At 38.4% G+C, this 20,145-nt stretch overlaps 1 protein-coding gene and 1 long non-coding RNA gene across 3 annotated transcripts in view; one reads left to right on the forward strand and one right to left on the reverse strand.

Moving 5' to 3' along the window:
• The window catches only part of cped1 (cadherin-like and PC-esterase domain containing 1), a 38,949-nt gene extending 20,363 nt beyond the window's left edge, over positions 1-18,586 (forward strand). The window contains exons 15-21 of one of the 2 annotated variants that reach the window (XM_079454537.1): positions 10,126-10,240; positions 11,597-11,733; positions 14,599-14,819; positions 15,454-15,555; positions 15,673-15,760; positions 15,925-16,071; positions 17,322-18,586. In XM_079454537.1, the coding sequence (XP_079310663.1) occupies positions 10,126-10,240; positions 11,597-11,733; positions 14,599-14,819; positions 15,454-15,555; positions 15,673-15,760; positions 15,925-16,071; positions 17,322-17,549 (1,038 nt within the window). In that variant the 3' untranslated portion in view covers positions 17,550-18,586. The remainder of the gene's footprint in view (positions 1-10,125; positions 10,241-11,596; positions 11,734-14,598; positions 14,820-15,453; positions 15,556-15,672; positions 15,761-15,924; positions 16,072-17,321) is intronic. The other variant, XM_079454536.1, reaches the window with a different exon arrangement.
• On the reverse strand, positions 10,177-13,282 carry LOC306893055. The gene is made up of 5 exons (XR_013786527.1): positions 13,053-13,282; positions 12,872-12,907; positions 12,705-12,734; positions 12,508-12,545; positions 10,177-11,714 (listed from the first exon to the last, which is right to left on the reverse strand). It is a non-coding gene; the product is annotated as an uncharacterized lncRNA (long non-coding RNA).
• Positions 18,587-20,145: the final 1,559 nt, after the last annotated feature.

The following is a 20,145-nucleotide window of genomic DNA, read 5'->3' on the forward strand; positions in this document are numbered from 1 at the left end:
ATTCTTTTGAAGCACAGCATGTTGACATCCATGCCCACCCTCTCAACGCTTTCTCTGTTTGCCATTAGAAACTTCAGCACCCATCAAAGGTCTAAGGAGGCAACAATTATCCCTCATCCCTCTTCATCCGTGACAACAAGCAGACCGTTTAGATAAGCATGTGTGATTGGACCAAAAATGACAATTCTGTAATTTAACTAACCATGAGTTTATCCAAAATCTGTACGTATATCATTGCACTTCCAATGCAGTGCCCTATAAAGCGATCTACAGGAAAACATGACTTAGTTGAAGTGTTTCCTTAAATGTGAATTTAAGCTGTCCTGGTGGGGTGGATCAACTGCTTGAGAATGGAGAGAATGATCTCTGGTCATGTCCTTCGTCTGGTGGTGTCATTAGTCGACTGACCCCCAGTTCCTAAAGCACAGTCCAGCTGGGAAGTGCACCTCCATTTGTTTGGCACACCGCTGTGTCTTTCGGGTTTATGGAGTCGGTTATTAGGAGAGGGGACATATTCTGTGTCCCTTTGGCACTGTGTAGAGATGTGGTATTTTTTAAGTAGTGTAACCTTTTCGATGAGGTACGTTGTAAAACGGATGAAGTGCTTTTGAATGTAACGGTCTGTTTGGAGCGGTAGGATTTTTCAAGAGAAGCTGGGATGTGTTAAAAAAAAGCATGTTGGAAACCTGATTTTCTGACCTCAATCTATAGGACAAAGAGAAAAACAAATAGAAAGACAGTGGTTTTATTTATCTTAGCTTATGATTCGCTGTGGTCTTTCGAAATATGATTACTTTGAGATGTTTTAATTATTAAGTTTATTTTGTAAGACATAACGCATTCGTCTAATTTGATATTTTACATCACAACAGGTGTTCAATTACGTATTTGTGTCCCTGGACAAAGTACATCATAACAAATTTCAGCAAAATATTTACATTTTTCACTCATGAGATTATTTCAATAATTCTATCAATATATTGACAACCTAACTTTTAACAAAAAAACATTGGTGTGCGAAGTTTTAAGATGTAAATGTGTTCATCTCATTTCACCGACTCCTAAAAAACCACCTGGACTTATTTCCCCTACCAATTGCTCCATCATCTGTTCTCTTTTCATGTCCCCCCCACCTTAATGGGTCAGTGAAAGCACCGTGATGGTCAGAGCTGCATGTCTGTAAATTGGGTGGGGGTTGAGGACCACCGGCACCCCCCTCCAAAACACAAGCTCCATTCACCCAGCGGAGCTTTGAAGTTCTCTCGAGTTTCTCAGCACACTGTATTGTCAAGCTAATGCAAAATGTTGCCTGATTGTTGGGCAATTTGATTTTTAATCAGTTGAAGACACAGCCATGATGCAAACATTCATCACCCCCACCCACGAGGGGTTATATCGGTGTATACACACGCACAGGCACACATCTGTCCCTTTGTTTCCATGTAGCGTACAGTTCACATTTGTCTTTTATTAAAAATATACAAGCAAAAGCACATTTTAATGGTCTAATGATTATAGTATGTGCTTAAATAGTCATTTTCTTCAAATATTTGCTGAATCAGGTCATTTACTGAAGGCATTTGGGGGAGGGGCCTACAGCAGGTAGCTGTGAAAGATGCTCAATATAGTCCTATTTGGTTTGCAGTGTGTCCCGTTTCGGAGAATTGTAAGTGGTTCATGTCCATGTATGGTATCCAAGGGGTTGCTTAGGTGTTTTGGTGGATGCTAGCACATTGCTTACAAAGCTCTTTGACTTCAGGTATCTGAAGTTGTGTTCCCTGGATATATCTCAGATCCCTCCTTCAGCAGAAGCCTATGAGATTTTTAACGCTGATGGATCCGTTGAAGTCTCCTACGTTAATTCAATTCAATACAATTTTATTTATATAGAGCTTTTCACAATGTGCATTGTTCCAAAGCAGCTTTACAGGGGAAAAAACGAAAAACACAAAAGAGGTAAAACACATAGCATGGTGTTAATATAACAAGTTCAATTATTCCAGTAAATAATATCTAATGTCAGCAGTTTCCCAGTGGTTTATTTAGCATATTTGCATTAAGTGAATGCTTGGCTGAAAAGATGCGTCTTTAATCTAGATTTAAATTGGGCGAGTGTGTCTGATCCTCGAATAGTGTCGGGAAGCCTATTCAAGAGTTTTTAAAGTCAATACGATACTAAATGGGTAAACAGTGAAGGGTTGATAACATTGGGGTTCTGTCATCGTATTTTCTGGACCTGGTAAGAACACTGGCAGCTGCATTCTGAACTAACTGTTAAGCTCCTTGATCTTTTTCAGTTGACTTGTCTGTAGTGTCTGTCTCCATGTTCTGTGACGATAAGTTCACCATATTATAATAAAGCATTTTGCCTCGGAGCTCTAAGAAATAAAACGCTGTATGCGGCGCTCGATATGGAGATAGAGAGCAAAAGTCTGATTTCCTTAGGTTGTCAGGAGTGTTTGATCCTGCTTTGATGTGTACCAGTTTGGGAGTATCACCCACCCTGGGCCACAATCCTTCTTGCGTAGAAAACTGCCACCATTTGCCCTACAGATAGTTACCAGCCTTGTGAATGCCGTGTCTGTCTACGCACATCTGGAACTACTGTAGCTAGTGCACTGCGGATGCCATGATGCCCAACTTTATTAGCGGTAGGTTGCATTATTGGGGCAAATGCCAATTTGAAGCTATGCCAGGTTCACATGACTTTAGATCTTGATGTTTTGTCCGGCATATCAGAGTTTTTTAAGCAAAGTTGTTGTTTAAGGTGATCTTAACATGATTACTTTTAATAAATAAAGCAAACTTCTCAATAGTTGTATGGACCTTGTCCAATATATACATCACACGTGTCTGGACATTTGGGGACAATTTGTGCACAACTTTCAAGTTTTTGTCTCCCGTCACCAAACTTATTTTTCCTCCATTCTGATATACAATGCCCACTTTTCATCTGATCAATTCCTGATGGGTAAAATCAAGTCTCTCCCAGAAATTCATTGTTGCAGAAGTAAAACGCTGACTGATTTTTCATGTTGACCGTAAAATATCTTTCATGTTTTCCATATTCTTATTCGGATTATATTTCTTCATCATTTTTAATTTATAACCATGTCTTTTTAAAATATATATTCCATGTCTTGGGAATCCTCGTTTTATATTCCTTCTTATTCTTCGCTATACGCTTATCTTTCTCAAAGTTTAGAAACCCCAATCACAACTTTCATCTCTCTTTTCTCTTTCTCTGTACAGTATAAAAATCATGTCTATGGAAAGTGTGTGTGTGTGTGTGCAAACTGTATATTCCATTCCCTAAACCATCCCCTCACAAAATGTCTCTCTGCATTTCTTACATTCTCAATTATACATCAGTTGGATTTTTAAGCGGTTTTGGGGAGGTCAAAAAATGAGCGGTCCCCACAATGTAGGGTTTATCAGGACCACACATCACACACATTCTCTCCATCTCAGACACTCAGGAATTGAAGAGATTATGTGGCAGCGCTCGTGATCAGGAGCTCAGCTTTTGAAGTCTGTCAGATCAGGTCCACTCACACAAGGATTAACCTCTCGCAGCACCGCCGGGGTCACCGCAGGGCACAGGACAGCGAGTGTATATATAAACTCCCACCCAAATTATGGTTTCAGAATGTGTGCCTCCTAATTTCTGTGAGAGAGAGAGAGAGAGAGAGAGAGAGAGAGAGAGAGAGAGAGAGAGAGAGAGAGAGAGAATAACAACAAGAGTTTAGGCCAGGGATGAATCAGAACACAAGACTTGTCCTTGTTTAGTAATTGACATCTGGTATCTGATCCAGGACTTTAAAATTGAGATGAATTTCTTTTTGTTTTCACACTTGCATTGCCAACACCGTGTTCTTTCAGGTTTCTCTTGATTTAGCTTTCTGGTTGACGTCAGCCTTGCACAGGGTTTCCCAAAAATGAGTTATAGAGCATTTTTATTCTGTTGCCTGCAATAAATAATAAAGGCAGAGTCTCATTAAGCAGATGTATGAGGTGCTTGTGTGTGCGTGCACGTCTGTGTGTGTTTATGGAGGAAACGCAATATTGGATGTCATGCATCCCATCTGTTAAAATCCCTGAACTCAGAATGCAATCCCTGTCCTTTTCCCCCTCTCACCCGTATCCTGAAGAAACATTCATTGTACGGATTTAGCATCATAACCGAAATATTAACCCATGTGATCCTTTTTGGATGTGACTGGACTTTCTGTTATAGGAAGGAGGTTTAAATTATTAGCCTAGCAATGTTTGTTTGTGTGTGTACAGCGCAGGTAAAGAGGTGCACTTAGCTCAATTGTGACATATTCATTTTGTACTTGAAGCACAAAAACAAATATTTTTTGTATATTTTTTCATGGCGTCTCAAAATAGCACAATTGAGGTTACCTTAAAGGAGTACTCACACAAAAAATAAAATTCTGTCATGAATTACTCCAAGTTGTTCCAAAACAATATAACCGTATACATTTTCTTTGTTCGGTTAACACAAAATAAATATATTTGGAAGAATGTACCAACCGGCATTTCTGAGGCACCATTGACTACTAAAGAATGGGGTAATGGTAGTCAAGTGTGCTCCAAATCTAGTTTGCTTTACTAGATTCCTAAAAATATATTGTTCGACAGAACAAAGAAATGTATAAAGGTTTGGAACAAATGGAGGATTAATTCATGACAGAATTTTCTATTTTTGGTGAATTATCTCAAAATCATTTTTGTATATCAAGTACAAAATTGGTGTGTAAAATAGAGCACTTTAAGTACATTTAAGTTTAATGTAGTACACTTTTTCAAATGGGAGTTTTGTGGTTCTTTAAATTAGTTTGGATGCTATGAAGGCACCAAACAAACAGTGGACCAATTTCCCTCATATCACACACGCATAGCTGCATTTGTTTCTAAATGAGTGACTTTTAGGTGCCTGTTTTGGCCGCGCTTTATTTTTGACAAAGTAGCATTGCAGCATTTTCTGACCTTGTCCAATTTGTTCCCCTGGCTTGAAAAATTCACATTATTGAATATCCCACTTGTATTTCGGAACGGTGCAGACCTGTTGCCATTCTTCAGCTCTCCCACGGAGAGATTACACGTAAATGAAGCAATACCAACCGTGTGTGTTGGATCTTGCTTACAGGACAAAAAATCATATGATTGGAAGAGCTGTGCGCTTTTGGAGTTTGCTTTTGTGTGTGTGTGCCACAAGGAGTCATGAATGTGTATCACAGGTGGTACAGAGCTGTATCGTGTAACAGAGGAAGTCCGTGTGTGTTCTGCCGAGATGAGACTGACAGCTTTGACTTCAGCTCATTTCCTCACTGAAATTGGTAAATGCTTATCTGATGCCACAGTTCTTCAGAGTAAGGGAACGAGAGATTAAGCAAGAAAAAAAGTGTAGGAGTGTAGGAGAGAAGTGACTATAACACAAATATATTTTTTATGTATGCTCTGATTTGGAATATAGTGAATAAATAAATGAATACATATTCTCGGGGATATTTAAAATGTGTGTTTAATTTGATACAACCTAATCCTTAAAAATGATATGAATCAGTCACCTCTTACAAATTTCTTTAGGATTATGTTGGTTAGTTGTTTGAAGACTTTAAATACAGGCAAATATGCTGCTCAACACTTGGTTATCTCTTTCCTTCTTTGCCTCGAGCACGTGTCTGTCTTCTAACATCACTGTATCTTCCTCAGATGACACATACATGTTTGATTGCTTAGATGTTTTAATCAAACTTGACTCGACTCTGAATTCCATCTGCCACCCTCCATTACATCACAAATTCATCTGATCGGCAGCTGTCGAACACTTCCTTGGTATGACCCTGAAGGAAATCAAAGCTTGCGACGGCACGTGAACTCAAAGATCTTTGAGCTTTGATCTGTCCATTCCACAACAGATGACGGCGATTGGTGATGCAATCAGAGGTCGTGAACTCGTGCCCCCGCGTGCCTTACATTTCCTCCTGGTCTGGAAACCATTTAAATAATAAGAGCATAACAAATAATAATTATTACATGTACTGAGAAGCAAACCATATTTATTTCGGCACTTGTGTGGTGTGTATTAGAAGAATATACGGATCTCGTCAAATACAAACGTATTCATTTTTGCTGCGGAAGTCCTTTTTGTACCTTTTAGGATGTAGGTCATCAGGATGTATAACATCAGGAGGGCATTTGCTTGCAGAAGATACATATGGCCAGTATGGAATACATTGTATGTTGCTGTTGCCCAGTTAGAGAAAACATTCAGAGATTGTGTTGTGCATTATTGCTAAATGAATTGGATTTAATCTTATCAGTATTTATTTATATCAGTATCTATTTAGCTTTTTTCTACATAATTCTATTTGAAACATGAACAAATATTTATAAACATCTTCAATTTATAAACAAGTTTAAAGCACACTCATGCCCAGTACTCCGTGTATTCAGTATGGCAGTACTGTAAAAACAACTAAAGGGTTTACTTATTTTCTTATGTGTAAATTTCGCAGGTTTTGCGCACGGTTTTTTAAGTAAATTTGACTTTTAAAAACTGTGTAAAAAACTTTAGATCGTTTTAAATGAATAAAACAAATGAATGTTCTGAACATTCGTGGTATATTTCATCCAGAGACAAAGGGAACATTTGAGCATAATGCTTTTTTATATTGCTTCCCAGATTTGTTATCTTTTCCACAAAGTGTGTGTTTGTTCTTAGTGTATAGCTGCCAGTAACTGTGTTCAGCTCTAATAGAGATCTACTATATGAAAACAGACCAGATGTGGAGGGAAACTCATGTTCGTTCAGGTCATCTGAAGAGGAGCATACAGTTCCGTTCAGACAACAGCCAGAAGTTTGGTTTGGACCTGCAGTTTTATGAAACATTGACAAACATGTATATACTAAAAATGTACTGTAGTATATTAAATTAAGTTCATTTCCTGTAGTCAACTTGTGTTGTTAACTCGGCGACTTGGTTTTATTTTTCAAAAAGCGACTAGCAACAAATCTAGCTACTTTATGAATAAGCCTTGGCGACTTGGCAAAACATTCTGCTTCACTTCTACTGCCCTGCGAGAGGATGATGCTTTCCCATCATCCCTACGCTTTAACATGAACACAGAGGGATTTTAGCTGTTCAGCGTAAGTGACTTCTGGTGTGTAGTGTTGGTCGAGTTCACTCACTATTACAAAGCTTTTGTTGTCTGCCAACAGAAACAGAAAAATAAATAATAAATAACCTGTTTATTGGGCATTTGGGTGTATTGTTTTAATAAAATACTGTATATGTAGAGTGCTTTGCTTGTCAGATACGTGATGACATCAGTGATTTGTAAATTAGCATGGGACATCATCTGGTGACATTAAGCGACTTTTCGAGCAGGCTTTATAATAGCAGGCTAATTTCCATTCAAAATAGTTGGCAACACTGGTAGTCGGTCTATAGATGTTGTATCCATGGACTTTATCCATCTGTGATGAGAATAAGATAAGGCTCAAGGACAAAATGCATATATATATACCTTTGAAAGACACATGGAGCATTGCATTAAATTGTAGTTTGTAAGCTATGTATCAGTATTGGAATTTCCGCACATTTCCTACAGTTTTCTGTTCATGTTCATTCTTATGATGGTCATTGATCTTTTACTTGCTAGATTTTAATTATCTTTGACAGTTTTTCTCTGATAAAGGCTGATTTAAGGAGCCAATCAGAAAGCCCTTTTATTCTCTTTAAAATACTCGGTTTTCCACCAGCTCAAATGAAAAGAAGTCCAAATCTTTTTTTAGCGTAAGAGATTGGCCGACAGCATGACAGTTCTATAGGATTACAATTCACAATCCAAAGGATTACATTAAATACTCTTTGTAAAGCCACTTCAGTCTTTCATAACAAAAGATTTGACCGAATGAGCAGATGGGACATCTGTATGGCAGTTCTCATCATGCACTCACTTTAATTACTCTTTTGGTTTTGCATTACATAGATGTAGGCACTATTGTGTCTATTGTATTCACTCTTTAATGCTTAAGTCAGACTTGCATTTAACAAAAATTAACCGTTTGTTTACAAAAGAAAGTTATATTATGTCAAATGGAAAAACTTCTCAAGTTTGAGAGATTTTCTTTTTGCAGTGTTTGCTTCAAGCATATTTTGGTGCTCATGCAGGTTTGAATTTGGCTCACATAGAGACCATATTTTGTGTGAACCTTTTTTATATTAATATAAGTTCATATGATATCGCAAAAAAAGATGCAAATAGTATTAACATTAGTGCATTGGCTAACATGAAATAACACTGAATAATACTTCTATAGTGTTTATTAATCTTGGTTCATGTTCATTTCAGTATTTAAGTATTAATACACATTTTAAGTCACAAGTTGTAATTGTTACTTAAGTTAATGCCCATTGATATAACATTAATAATTGTATCTGCATTAAATAACGAACAAATGCTAAAAAACTATATTATTCATTGTTAGTTTCGGTTAAAACAAAGGGATAGTTCACCCAAAAATGTTGTCGTCATTAACTCATCCTCAAGTTGATGCAATTCTGTAAATAATTGTTGTTCTGTTGAACACAAAGATATTTGCAAGAATGTTCAGTCTGGGACATCATTCACTAGTATCACTTAGTATTCCTTAAGGGCTTATCAGATTAAAAATGTGAATAGGGTCACTGAGGTAATAACGGTTCACATGCTTAGCAATGTTAACAAATACAACCTTATTGTAAAGTAGGCTAGATTAAAGAAATCGAAGAGTCCAAATTTCAATATATATAAATACAAATAGTTGATATGAAACATCTGTGTCCACATATTCCACCTTTTTGATAGACAATTGCTTTACTTTCATCAGTCACCCGATCCCATAGGGATGTTTATACATGTTTAATCGCTGATGGAACGTTGCTTATCGCCTGCTTGTATGTTTTGACGTTTCATTCCACTATAGCAAAGGTAAAGCAGGACTTCGTCTTCAGTGGCGGCTTATTCAAACACAGCACTCTTAAGTACGCGCTCGTACTCATGGAGCTTAAAAAACTTGAGGAATCTGAAGGGGCCTGTGAAAACTGCTTAGCAACTTGACCACACGGTCTCATACGGAAAAATAATGTCCAGTTCTATCGGTGTCATGCTTTGATCAGAGAAGATTACACGGCAGAGACGCTGGTCTTTGTAATTGACACTAGAGCCGCTAGAACTTAAATGCTGACAGTTAGTAGGAAAAAGATTCTATATAAATACCTTTCCTACAATATTAAATATACTATAACAGTTTCCCGTTTAGGTTTATGCACATTTGAAAGCCAAGCGCTCTCACCAGCACATAATTTTTCTATCCCTCTCTTACTAAACCATCACCACTGAAAGGACACTTGGATGCATCTATTCCACTTTCCTCTTCAAGGAATGGAATAATAGGTGAGAGCGTGAACAATTTTATCATCTTTTACACTTCAAATGTGGTTCAATTTTAAGCATTTTCCTTTCCGGAGGGATGCTGACTCTGATGGATAAAGGGCATCGCGGTTTCCGTCGGGCTCGAGCGGTTCCACTGATTTATGTCGGCCTGGCCGATATCAAAAGCCGGCCCGTGTTTGCATGCGCACACTGTGTGCAGGTACTAACAAGAAAATCCCTGTTAAGTTGTTTTGTGGCACTTTGTTGAGAATTGCGGCAGGATCTTGGGGAATGTTACGTGGTTGCGAGAAGCCCCTGTGCAAAGTGTTAAGGAAGGGGGAAAATCAGAGAGTGAGGCGGTCCAGGGTGGGGCTGCCGGTCTTCTGAAGTGGAGCCAGACCCGACGGCTCCCATGAGAGACCTTGAGGGTCAGCCGAGCATTTAGCCTGTTAGGTTTGTTTGACCTCTGACCCCTTACAAGGACCAAGGTCACAGGGAAGGCGACGGGCGGCGTGGCTACTGTACACTTTCGTAAACAGACACATGAAAGCAAAGGTTGTGAAGGAGAAAAAGGGTCCATGTGAAAAAAGGGATAGCAACTTCATAACCACGAAAAGCTTCGTTTAATTCGTCTGAGGGATGAGAGAAGTGCAAAGAACACGAAACACATCAAACTCACCTTTGTTTTACCTTCAGGACTGCGGCCTGGTGGTCAGACTAGACCAGCCCTGCGGTTTGGAGCCAGTTCCAGGTAGAAGATCAGAAGAGGCTCAGGCATCACTTCCACCTTGCTTATCAGGAGATGAGACCGGTATGTCTTTTCAACATTTTAGCTCTGAATTACACTAGAGTTAAGTGAAAGTCTTGAGGTCAAAGGTTTCCTTTGAAAAATCAATGCTCAATCTTGGAATTCTGTATCTAACAAATTTGTTAAAGCTCACCCAAAAACATTTCTCATTCCAAATCCAATATTCAAAGACATTTTGAACAAATCAAACATCAGCCCTCATTAACTTCCATTTTATGGTCCAAAAACACAAGGTGAAGTAGCTGAACTACCCCTTTCCACTTGTTACCAAAAGTAAACTATAGCGATGGATTAAAATCAACTAAGCCATTTTATTTGATAACAAAGGCCGGCAAGTTTACCATTTAGATAAAAGCTTACAAAAACAAAACATGTTTTTAAACAAGGTCACGACACTGACCCAAATACAAAACATCACTTGTTTGGAAACAAATATACATCGAACAAAGGAATTCTTTTGATGGTGGGGTTAAGTATCAAAAATAAAAATCTGTAACTTCCCGCTGTCAGATTTAAAACCCTCAGTCTCTTGTGCCGGTCGTAACTCCTACAGAGAGTCTAGGCCTTGCAAATAGTTTTGCAGACATAACTTTTACTATAAAGGAGCTGGCTTTAAAACATCCCCATTGCAAAGATTTGTAGTCCATTTCCTTGCAGTAGTAGGGAATGAGAAAAATCTGGTTCACCAGTCAACCTTTGGCAATTTGTTACAAAAAGCTGCTTGCTGATTTAATGCGCTGATTTATTACTGAAAAGGTAGGGCCTCTATCCTGACTTTACATTTGTTTCTGAAAGTTCCGCTTCTGTGCACATCTTAAGCTGCTATGAACTTTAGATTTAACACTATGAGGTTAGAGTTTGAAGAATGATCGGGTCAGTGCTATAGAAGTAAAACAAATTATGGCGAAAAAAGTCAGAAGGGAACCACTTTAGCTGTCTGGGATGGAGTTATAGACTTTATGCTTACTAAACCCTCCCTATACATTATTTTAGAATCCAGGGAAATCTGACAAAGCATTCAAAGTAGCTAGAATAATTTTTGTGATTTTTGATAAACATTTACTTGAAACTGGCAACATTCAGTGCAAACTAGATGTCACTTCTGTAACTTATTTTTAGAAATGACAAGCTTTAAAGTAAAATTCATAACAGTGTAGACAATTTTTAGCCATGGCATTGCTGCAAAGAACCTTTCAGTCTAAAGAAACCTTTTAAAATCAACAGTTTTTGGCTGTAGGGTCTGAAAACTTTCTCATTGGCATTTTTCACAGAGATTTTAACATGAATCATATTTGTTAAAGTACATAATAAAATTCATACTGTGCCAGACAAAATATCAGAATGTTTGATCTCCATAAGGTCGTTGGGTTGTTCCATGTCTGAGCTGTACGGACAACAGGACCTGTGACTGGAGAGAGGTCACCTGGCAACCCGACAGCTGTTATCACCCCTTGCTGGACCAACCTCAGTTACAAACCTGCATGATGGACAGAAAGGTAATGACAAAAGATAGAAGTACTTTAAAGGAGATCAGAATCATATCAGAACGGTTCAACTCTTGTCTGAGGGAAACAGCTACTCCACATTGTGTGAATATCAGATTCAATGGAGCTCATTACCTTCAGATAAGGTATACAGACAAGGTGCACATTAACATGGAAAACTTGAGTTTTTCCAAGTGCACAAAGTTAATTGAAAAACCCATCTGTGTGCACATGCTACTTGGGTTGATATTTTCCAGCGAAAGCTAAAACATTAATACATTTTAATAAAGTGATATGGTCACAGTGCTGTAAACTCAAACACGTATAGGATAAATTTAGGTTGATTGCTCCATAATTAATACCACTGTATTAGAGCATTACCAGTATTCCATTTGAATAAAGGAAAGCAATCAGAAAGTATCTGGGTGGCTATTGTTCGTAGTTGAGCTTCAAACCGGACCTTAAACTACAGTACATAGGGCATCTGAAGAACTTAAATCATTCAGGGAACTGGTCCTTCAAGACATGAGTTCCAAATAAGTCTATACTTTAACTGTGTACCAAATATGGGAGACATGTTCAGGACTAATGGTCATCAAGGACAGGTTTGAAAAACCCCTAGCATGTCCAGTGGCTTACCTGGGCTGGCATACCCTTAAGGATTGCAAGCTAACAACCCAACCAGCTGTTTCTGAAATGATTTGGCCAATTTTCAACTAGTCAAAACACTGCAAACAACTTTGGGTTACAGGATATTAGATTAATGACAAAAAGCTGATAAATTACTCCCCTTCAGGCCAATAAAGTTTCAGCAGGCATCATTCCTGCAAAAGGAATAAAGACAACTTTAAACTATTGTTTTAGGTACTCATAAAATGAAAGCCCTCAATTTAACAGAAGGCTTGGTGAAAGCAAATCCTCAACTAGGCCTTTAACAAAGGTTCAGAATATTTTGCCAAACGAAATGCAGTAAAATTATTCACCTTCAAACCATCCAAGAGGTAAGTGACTTTCTGAAGAAGAAAAGTAAAGATGACTTGGGAAAACCATTTACCTGGGTGATTTATACATTGGAAGCACTCAACTAGGCCTTGACAAAGGGTTTAACTTTTAACAGAATATTGGACCAAATAAAATGCTATGAAAATACCTTTTAGGCCAAATCAAGACATGGGTGACATCGTTTCTGCAACAAAAGAGTAAATAATGATTTAGCTTAAACCATGGTCCTTGGGATTCATAAAATGCAAATCCTCAACTAGGCCTTGACCAGGGGTTTCATTTTATTTACAGTAGATTTTGCCAAATAATAGTGCATTTAAATTACGCACCTTTAAACCATCCATGATGTAGGTGTCTGTTTCTGCAGCAGAACAGTAATGAATTTGGTAAAGCCATTTTTTGACAATTTGGAAATTGAAAGTTCTCTACAAGCTCCAAGAAGCAAAATTAGAACAGACAACACAAAATTAAGACACGCAAATCTTTACGTAAAGCATGACCGCCTTAATAAATGTAACAATAAAACTACTTTTCCAAGCTGCCATTTACCTGCAACCACATCCACCATTTTGCCACAAATGACTTTATATGTTAGCAGTATAGGGCGTGTGAAAGCTCATTGGTGAACAAATTACAAATTAAGAGCCTATCAGATCGCAACATACACATGATTGCCTGACAGATTGCAAATGAAGGACCTATCAACTTGCGCCATCACATCCCAACGTGATTGGTTGTTATATTCCACATTAAAAAGAACCACTGCGCCTTTAAGATTTTAAATGAATACGAATTTATTTTGGATTTTTTTATACTGAACACGGTCTCCCTAGCATCTCCGCTTTTGAGTTGTGTGTTTCAAATGATTGCTTCAAGCCCACCAGGGGTTTAAGAGCTGTGTGCCAAACCTACAGTTTGTTCACGCATGAAATTCCCTCAATACTCATCCACCCAGCATGACTTTTTCCACCCCCTCTTGATTTAAGACTCAAAAAGGGTCATCCCTCAGCATGTGTGCATGGTGTGTGTGTCACATACGGCTCGGCAAACCAAGGAAAGTGTAATTTTTGTATTCAAAATGACACTTCCTTTTATCATCGTTATTTTTCAAGCGTTATTGGAATTTCTTTCCTCTATGCATGTGTGTGAGTGAAAGAGAGTGGAGGGCTAGGGGCCAAAAGTGTGTCTGAGGTCTTGTGTGGCATCAGTTGGATTGGGGTGTTTGGCTCCAGTGTCATGGGGATATGGAAACCGTGTGTGTGCTTGACTCCAGAAAATGTGCACAAAGAGACTTTACTGTATTTATAAGTTATTGTAAAGGGTGAATGATTCAGTTTCGTCACATTTTTGCCACAACTATCAACATTTGTACGACAACAGGTTTCAAGCTTTTGTGGCCCAAATTTAACTCCCGGTAGACCGTCTGTCCCTCTGGATTATTTCTGAAAAGCAGCAAGTAAATTACATTTGCTAGCAAGTTAAAAGTAAGTCTAGTCAGAATTATTTTTGGGTTAGCAGTAGAAGAACCCTTACTTGGATAAACTTAAATGCCACAAAATTACACGACTCATTTAACAAATTGTTGAATTAATTTAGTATACATAAAAATCTGAAAAATGCATATTAATTAAAATATAATTAGTTATATTATTAGCCACCAGCCAGACCGATCAACAAACACAGAACAGAAGTTAACTTCGGATAGATAGATAAGGATTGATAGATTAGATAAGGGTAGATAGATAAGGTTGGATAGATAAGGGTAGACAGATAAGGATGGATAGTTAGATTAGTCAAGGACAGATAGACACAATTCCAAGAATGAACAACAGCAATAGTTATCATGAATCTTAAAACATTAATGTTTTGCTTCAGGTCCTATTCATCGGCGACTCCACCAACCGAGGGATGATGTACTACCTGATGGAAAGAGTAAACACCACGCTGGAAGATTGGGACAAGGCCCACGATACCATCATCTACCACAATCTGAATCAAGGGCGGACTATCGCCAGTTACTCCTACTACCCACAATTCTGGCTGCCGAAGGCCCAGAGACCCACCTTCCAGAGAGCTTTGGAACAGCTTATAGAGAGGTACAGTATATGTGTCTGTAAATTATACCTATTAGGCTGTGTATGGCCTGTCTAACGTGGAAAGGCCCCGAATGATGATATCTGTGTCTGATGGTGGGATGCAGGCTCTGTGTGACTGATCTGACACCGTCTCCCAAACGCACAGTGCGTATCTGTGGGGATACTGTGGTCACTTTACTGGCTCAGCGTGTCGATGATCTCATACAGCTACTGATGTGGGCAGAGAGATATGCAGCACAGATGTGTGTGTAGTGTTTAGTGCTTTTGTGTGCATCATCTTCTGTGTTTGTGAGCTCCTTTTTGGTTTCAGCTGTTTAACTTATCCAATACTGTTCTGTGGTATTAAAATAAAAAAATTACATTATACTGAAAGAATAGTATAGTTTAGTGTTTTGCAACAAAGTAATTCATACAGGTAGTAATAACATTAGCGGCAGTAAATGATGAAATTATCCATTTTTAATATATTGAACACATACAGCTTATTTGAGTAGTTAACAAACTTAACCAGCATTAACATTTACACTCTTTCACTTGGAATTGTGGTTCAGTTCCTTCCATGGTGGTTGCTTATGGTTTTAAGATATGACGCAGAGCTTTAACCTTTGACCGTTGAACCACTTTCACCGGGCAGGTCAAGACCCCTGGAGGATACCCCTCAGACAGTGCTGGTCGCTGGTGGGGTGCAGTGGCTCAACCTAAACCATCTAAGGACCATTCAACAGGTTCTAAAGAGGTGACACAGAAACCTTTACAAATAAACAAATGCTTAAGCGAAGCAGTTTTCATACCCTTTCTTCTGTCTATGACAGTAGATCTGATGTTTGAGTCACATCTCTGATTTATCTCTTAGTGAGGGTCTTCAGAACATTCTGGTAGTGGTGAAGTCTTTAGGAATGGGTTTCCATCTCCCCATAGATGGTATTCGGTCCCTTCCCCTGGTAAGAGAGGCATTATTCCGCTTGTTCTTTACTGGATAGACATCAGAGCCCTCAAAGTCTGTGGAACAGATCTTCACGTTGTTATTTATTTATTCATTCAGATATTTGTTTATTTAAATTGTATAAACCTGTCACTCTTCATCATCTTCATTCATTGTTTGTAGAGCGGAGTGCAGGAACTCCATCATGTGAACAAGGATATTCTGGAAAATGCCAAATATCTTGGATATGAGGTCATTGACACATTCAGCATCACTATGGGACGATATAAAGAGTTCCTGCAGGGCCGGTGTGCCTGCCATTTCCATGAGGTAAAATAGATTCTGTGAGGCCCTGTCATGTATTTCAAAGAAATCAAAGCACGCTCCACATTTGAACAAAGACCGACTCCAGGACTAAACCTAAATAATGTTATCTATTTGTGTAACTCATCAAAATATAAAATCAAAATAAAATGGATTTTATGATGACATTTGTACAATTAAATTATAGTTTTTTTGCTTTTTGTAAATGACAATTAAGCACATTATACCCATAATTCTCACCACAATGCATCCAAATGTTTAAGGCTTTTTTCAATTTAGATTATTTTAAAGATTAAATATCAAGTCGCAGAAAAAATTAAGAGAACCATCCAAGTTTTCATATAATCAGCATTTCTAGATGTATTGTGGTCATTCCAGTCCAGTGTCTATTGAATTTCAACAAAATGAAACCTCAAGAGTGACAAAATTATCCCACAGAAACGTAAAAGACTGAGAGCATGACACAATACATGAATCCGCAATAAAAATCAAGGTTATCACACTTATTTTCCTAAATACAAATAACACAAGGCAAAAATTACAAAAACATACAGGGCATTATTTTGACTCATTTCTCTAGTTAAAATTTCTGCAAATAGAAACAATATTTTTATTGGAAATTTGGTAGAAATATTGTTAGTAGTTCACAGAACGAAACAAATATGATCATTTCAACTAAACATGAGGCTAAATGGCAATTGCTCCGTTTAGAAATACTTCTTTGGCTTCCAGCCCCGTAAACCTTTTAAAAGAGCACTGAGTTCATTTTTACTGTACCCTTAAAGTGGCAGGTGGATCAGTTAATGAGTAATTAATAATTAGGCGATATTTTATTAGCCAGTAAAGAGAAGGCTGTGAACAGATGTATTAGCTTGCTAAATTTGTGAATTGTTGGGAACAATGCTAAACTAACTCGGAGTGCTTTTTTCTGGTCTACAGCTTGGCTGGACTTAGACAAACACATGATGCATGGTTTTTAACATATATTTCTCAAATTGAAGAGCATGTTTCTTGACATTTGTTTATTTTTGTTTTGAGAAATGTTTTTTGTGCATTTTGTCAGCGTTTTAATTTAAGAGTATAACATGTAAAAACAGACCATTTCCCTAATTCATTAAACATGTCCAAAGTCAATGAAAAGAACCACACATGATTACAATAGCTCATTATAGTTGTGCATGTGTTGCAGACTTTACAATCGCAGCTAACGCTACGCAACCAGCCTTCTCTCAAAGGTGTCAATATGTTCTTTACAGGTCTACAAGCTTCCTTTTCCAACTGCTGCTTCTGAAGGAAAGCTGAAGATCTTGAGGTACGCTGGAGAAAGTGGGACCAGGGCCAATGTGCACACAGGGCCTCAACCATCGTATCAACCTGATGTGTCCTACCACGTCAAGGGACAAGTGAACAAAGTCTACTCGGAAATCCTACTAAGTAGGATTTGTGCGAACCGTGCTGTCAGCAGGACCATTGGCCAACAATGACAGGGACATTTAGCGGCTGGTGACGCTAACCTAAGGTTGTATGCAGAGTGAAAAGCATGTGTATAAGTGACACGTATTTCTTTTTAAAAGGGCTAAAACGTTCAGGTATTTTTAAACATTAATAGTGCGCAATGCTCGGTCCAAATCTACGTAGATGAAACTCTACCATATGCTGCATCAAAGTGGTACATTGGAGATATGCAGGTTAGGTGTTTGTGCATGCAGGGGGATTCAGATGGAAAGGGGCATGGGGTGAGTTAAATAAGACCCCCTGAAGTCTTTCCAAAATGTCTCTGGCAGCTGCAGTTTTAGGGCTGCCAGTGACAGCTGTCGTCCCTTCAAACAGCCTTTTAGAAACGTTCCTTCAACGCTTATGCAACGTTCGGGCGGAAATGTATTTTGGAAACGTTTGGCAGGCGCTACGGAGTTCCTTTGATGTCACGCTGTCTCGCATTGTCACTTTTATGGAAGCTCGAGCGAAGTTTTGAAGTCTAGCTTTGCACTCCCTTCTTTCACATACCAGGTCCATGAGTATTTTATGCCAAAGGTCTTATGAAGGATACTTTGTTGTAGTATATCTGTCATATGTTCTTAACGTATATTTCTACATTTATTTTTCTACCAGTGTTCTCTAGTGCCTTTAATAAGAATCTTTGTAAATATTGTATAGACTGCTGTTTACAGGAAAGGGGCTATCTGTATATTTATGCTATTTCTGTAAGTTTTAAATTGTTACTGGGTTTACTCTGAATTGTTGAAATACATTACATGTTTCATTGGTCTGTTATTTAGTTTGAGAAAGAGAGATTTAGTTTGAAAAAAGTATTTGAAATATTCCATAGGACTTCTCTTTCCAACAGTTTTAAGCCTTAAACTTGAAGTGAATTAACATGAAACCATGGATCTCATTCATGAAACACGAGCAAAACTATTTTTTGTGTAAATCATTCGTAAAGTCATTTTACCATAAATTTTCGGATTCATGAAAATGCTCATTTTTTCAAAATGTTATTTGGTATGGAATAAATGTACACCTGGGACCCGTTTCAGAAAGCAGGGTAAGTGCAAACTCAGTGTAAGTTAACCCCGGAAAACGGGATACTCTGGGTTTTCAGTTTCAGAACGTGAGGTATATCAAACCCGCGACCGCGGGGTAAGTCAAGCCCGTTTCAGAAATCAAGGTATCTTATACTTAGAGTGAGTAACCATAGTAACCTACTCTGTGAACCTAACCTGGTCAGGAGCAGGTTTTATTCCACTAACCCGAGGTTTGTTACAATCTCCGCCCCTTTTAGAAGCGCGAGTGGTGTTGAAATTGCCTTCGCAGTTAGTTTTTTCATTCGTTTTCCTTAATCGCGCACAAGTTCGTAACACAAACATTAAATGTCCGTTTATTCAGTACCCGTAGATGAGGAAGCTGCATTCATTCAGAGAGAGTTAAATTTACGTCGGGAGAGAATATATGGTGAAGCCCCGTTTGGATGTTTTATCGTATCCGGAGGATCTTTTATTTGAGCGATACAGTTTTTCTTTACAGTCCATTAAATATATCCACAATCTGCTTCATCCTTACATCACTCGTCGGGGTCGCGCTCTTACATCTGAGCAGATTCTCTGTATGGCTTTACGTTTCTTTACTAACGGAAGCTTTCTTTATAACACCGGGGATGCAGAACACGTTAGCAAGGCAACTGTATGCAGAGCAGTAAGAAAAGTGTGTATCGCTCTCAAGCACTTTATATACATTTGTGTTAAGTTTCCTGTGAGAGCCATCAAAGAGGAGTTTCATAGGATTGCAGGTGAATGGTGTAGGCCTACGTCTTTCTGAATAAGCTGATCAAATAAATGTGGTCTCGCTGCAAACTCTAATAATTCAAATACCCTTTAGGGTTTCCCATTGTGATTGGGTGCAAATTTAAAAGGTCCAACTCGCCCCGCGCGGGCTTCGAACTGTCGTCGGTCAGAATGAGAGACGGGCGCTCTAACAACGAGCCTAACGATCGCAGTCCCTATAACGTCCGTCGCCAGAGCATCTCTGTTGGTCGGGGAGTGACTCTAGCTGGCCTCCGTTACACATAGCTGGAGCAGGGGCGAGCATGGCCAGTTTTTTGTCTTCTATAGCCACAGTGCTCGGTTCTCATATCCTCATAACTTTCAAGGCCAGTTTATTAAATATATCAAACATTTCCCAGTCAGGCATCCTACTAGCAAGAGCATTTAAACTCACCGGACTGAATGATGTTTTTATATTTCATTTCCAGCTGCTGCCATGTTCTTTTTATTGCAGAAGGATTGCACCTACATGACAAAAGTCTTAGGTATATATGTTTATATGTGTGTATATATATATATATATATATATATATATAGATATATAGTGCCTACAATTCGACTGGCGAGAAATAAACGGAGCGCTTTTTGTCACGTGCCGTTGCCATGGTGAATCGTGTTATCTTCGCTCAATTGATGATGGCTTTTTAAAGCCGCGGTGAACACGAGTAACCTCGGGTGAAGTTACTCAGAGTGGATTGAACTCATTGAAACCAGCTGTTCTGAAACAGAAAACTCAGAGTAGCGATTATCTGAGTAAATCAAC

Source organism: Barbatula barbatula (assembly GCF_947034865.1).
Source record: "Barbatula barbatula genome assembly, chromosome: 4".
NCBI classification, from domain to species: domain Eukaryota; kingdom Metazoa; phylum Chordata; class Actinopteri; order Cypriniformes; family Nemacheilidae; genus Barbatula; species Barbatula barbatula.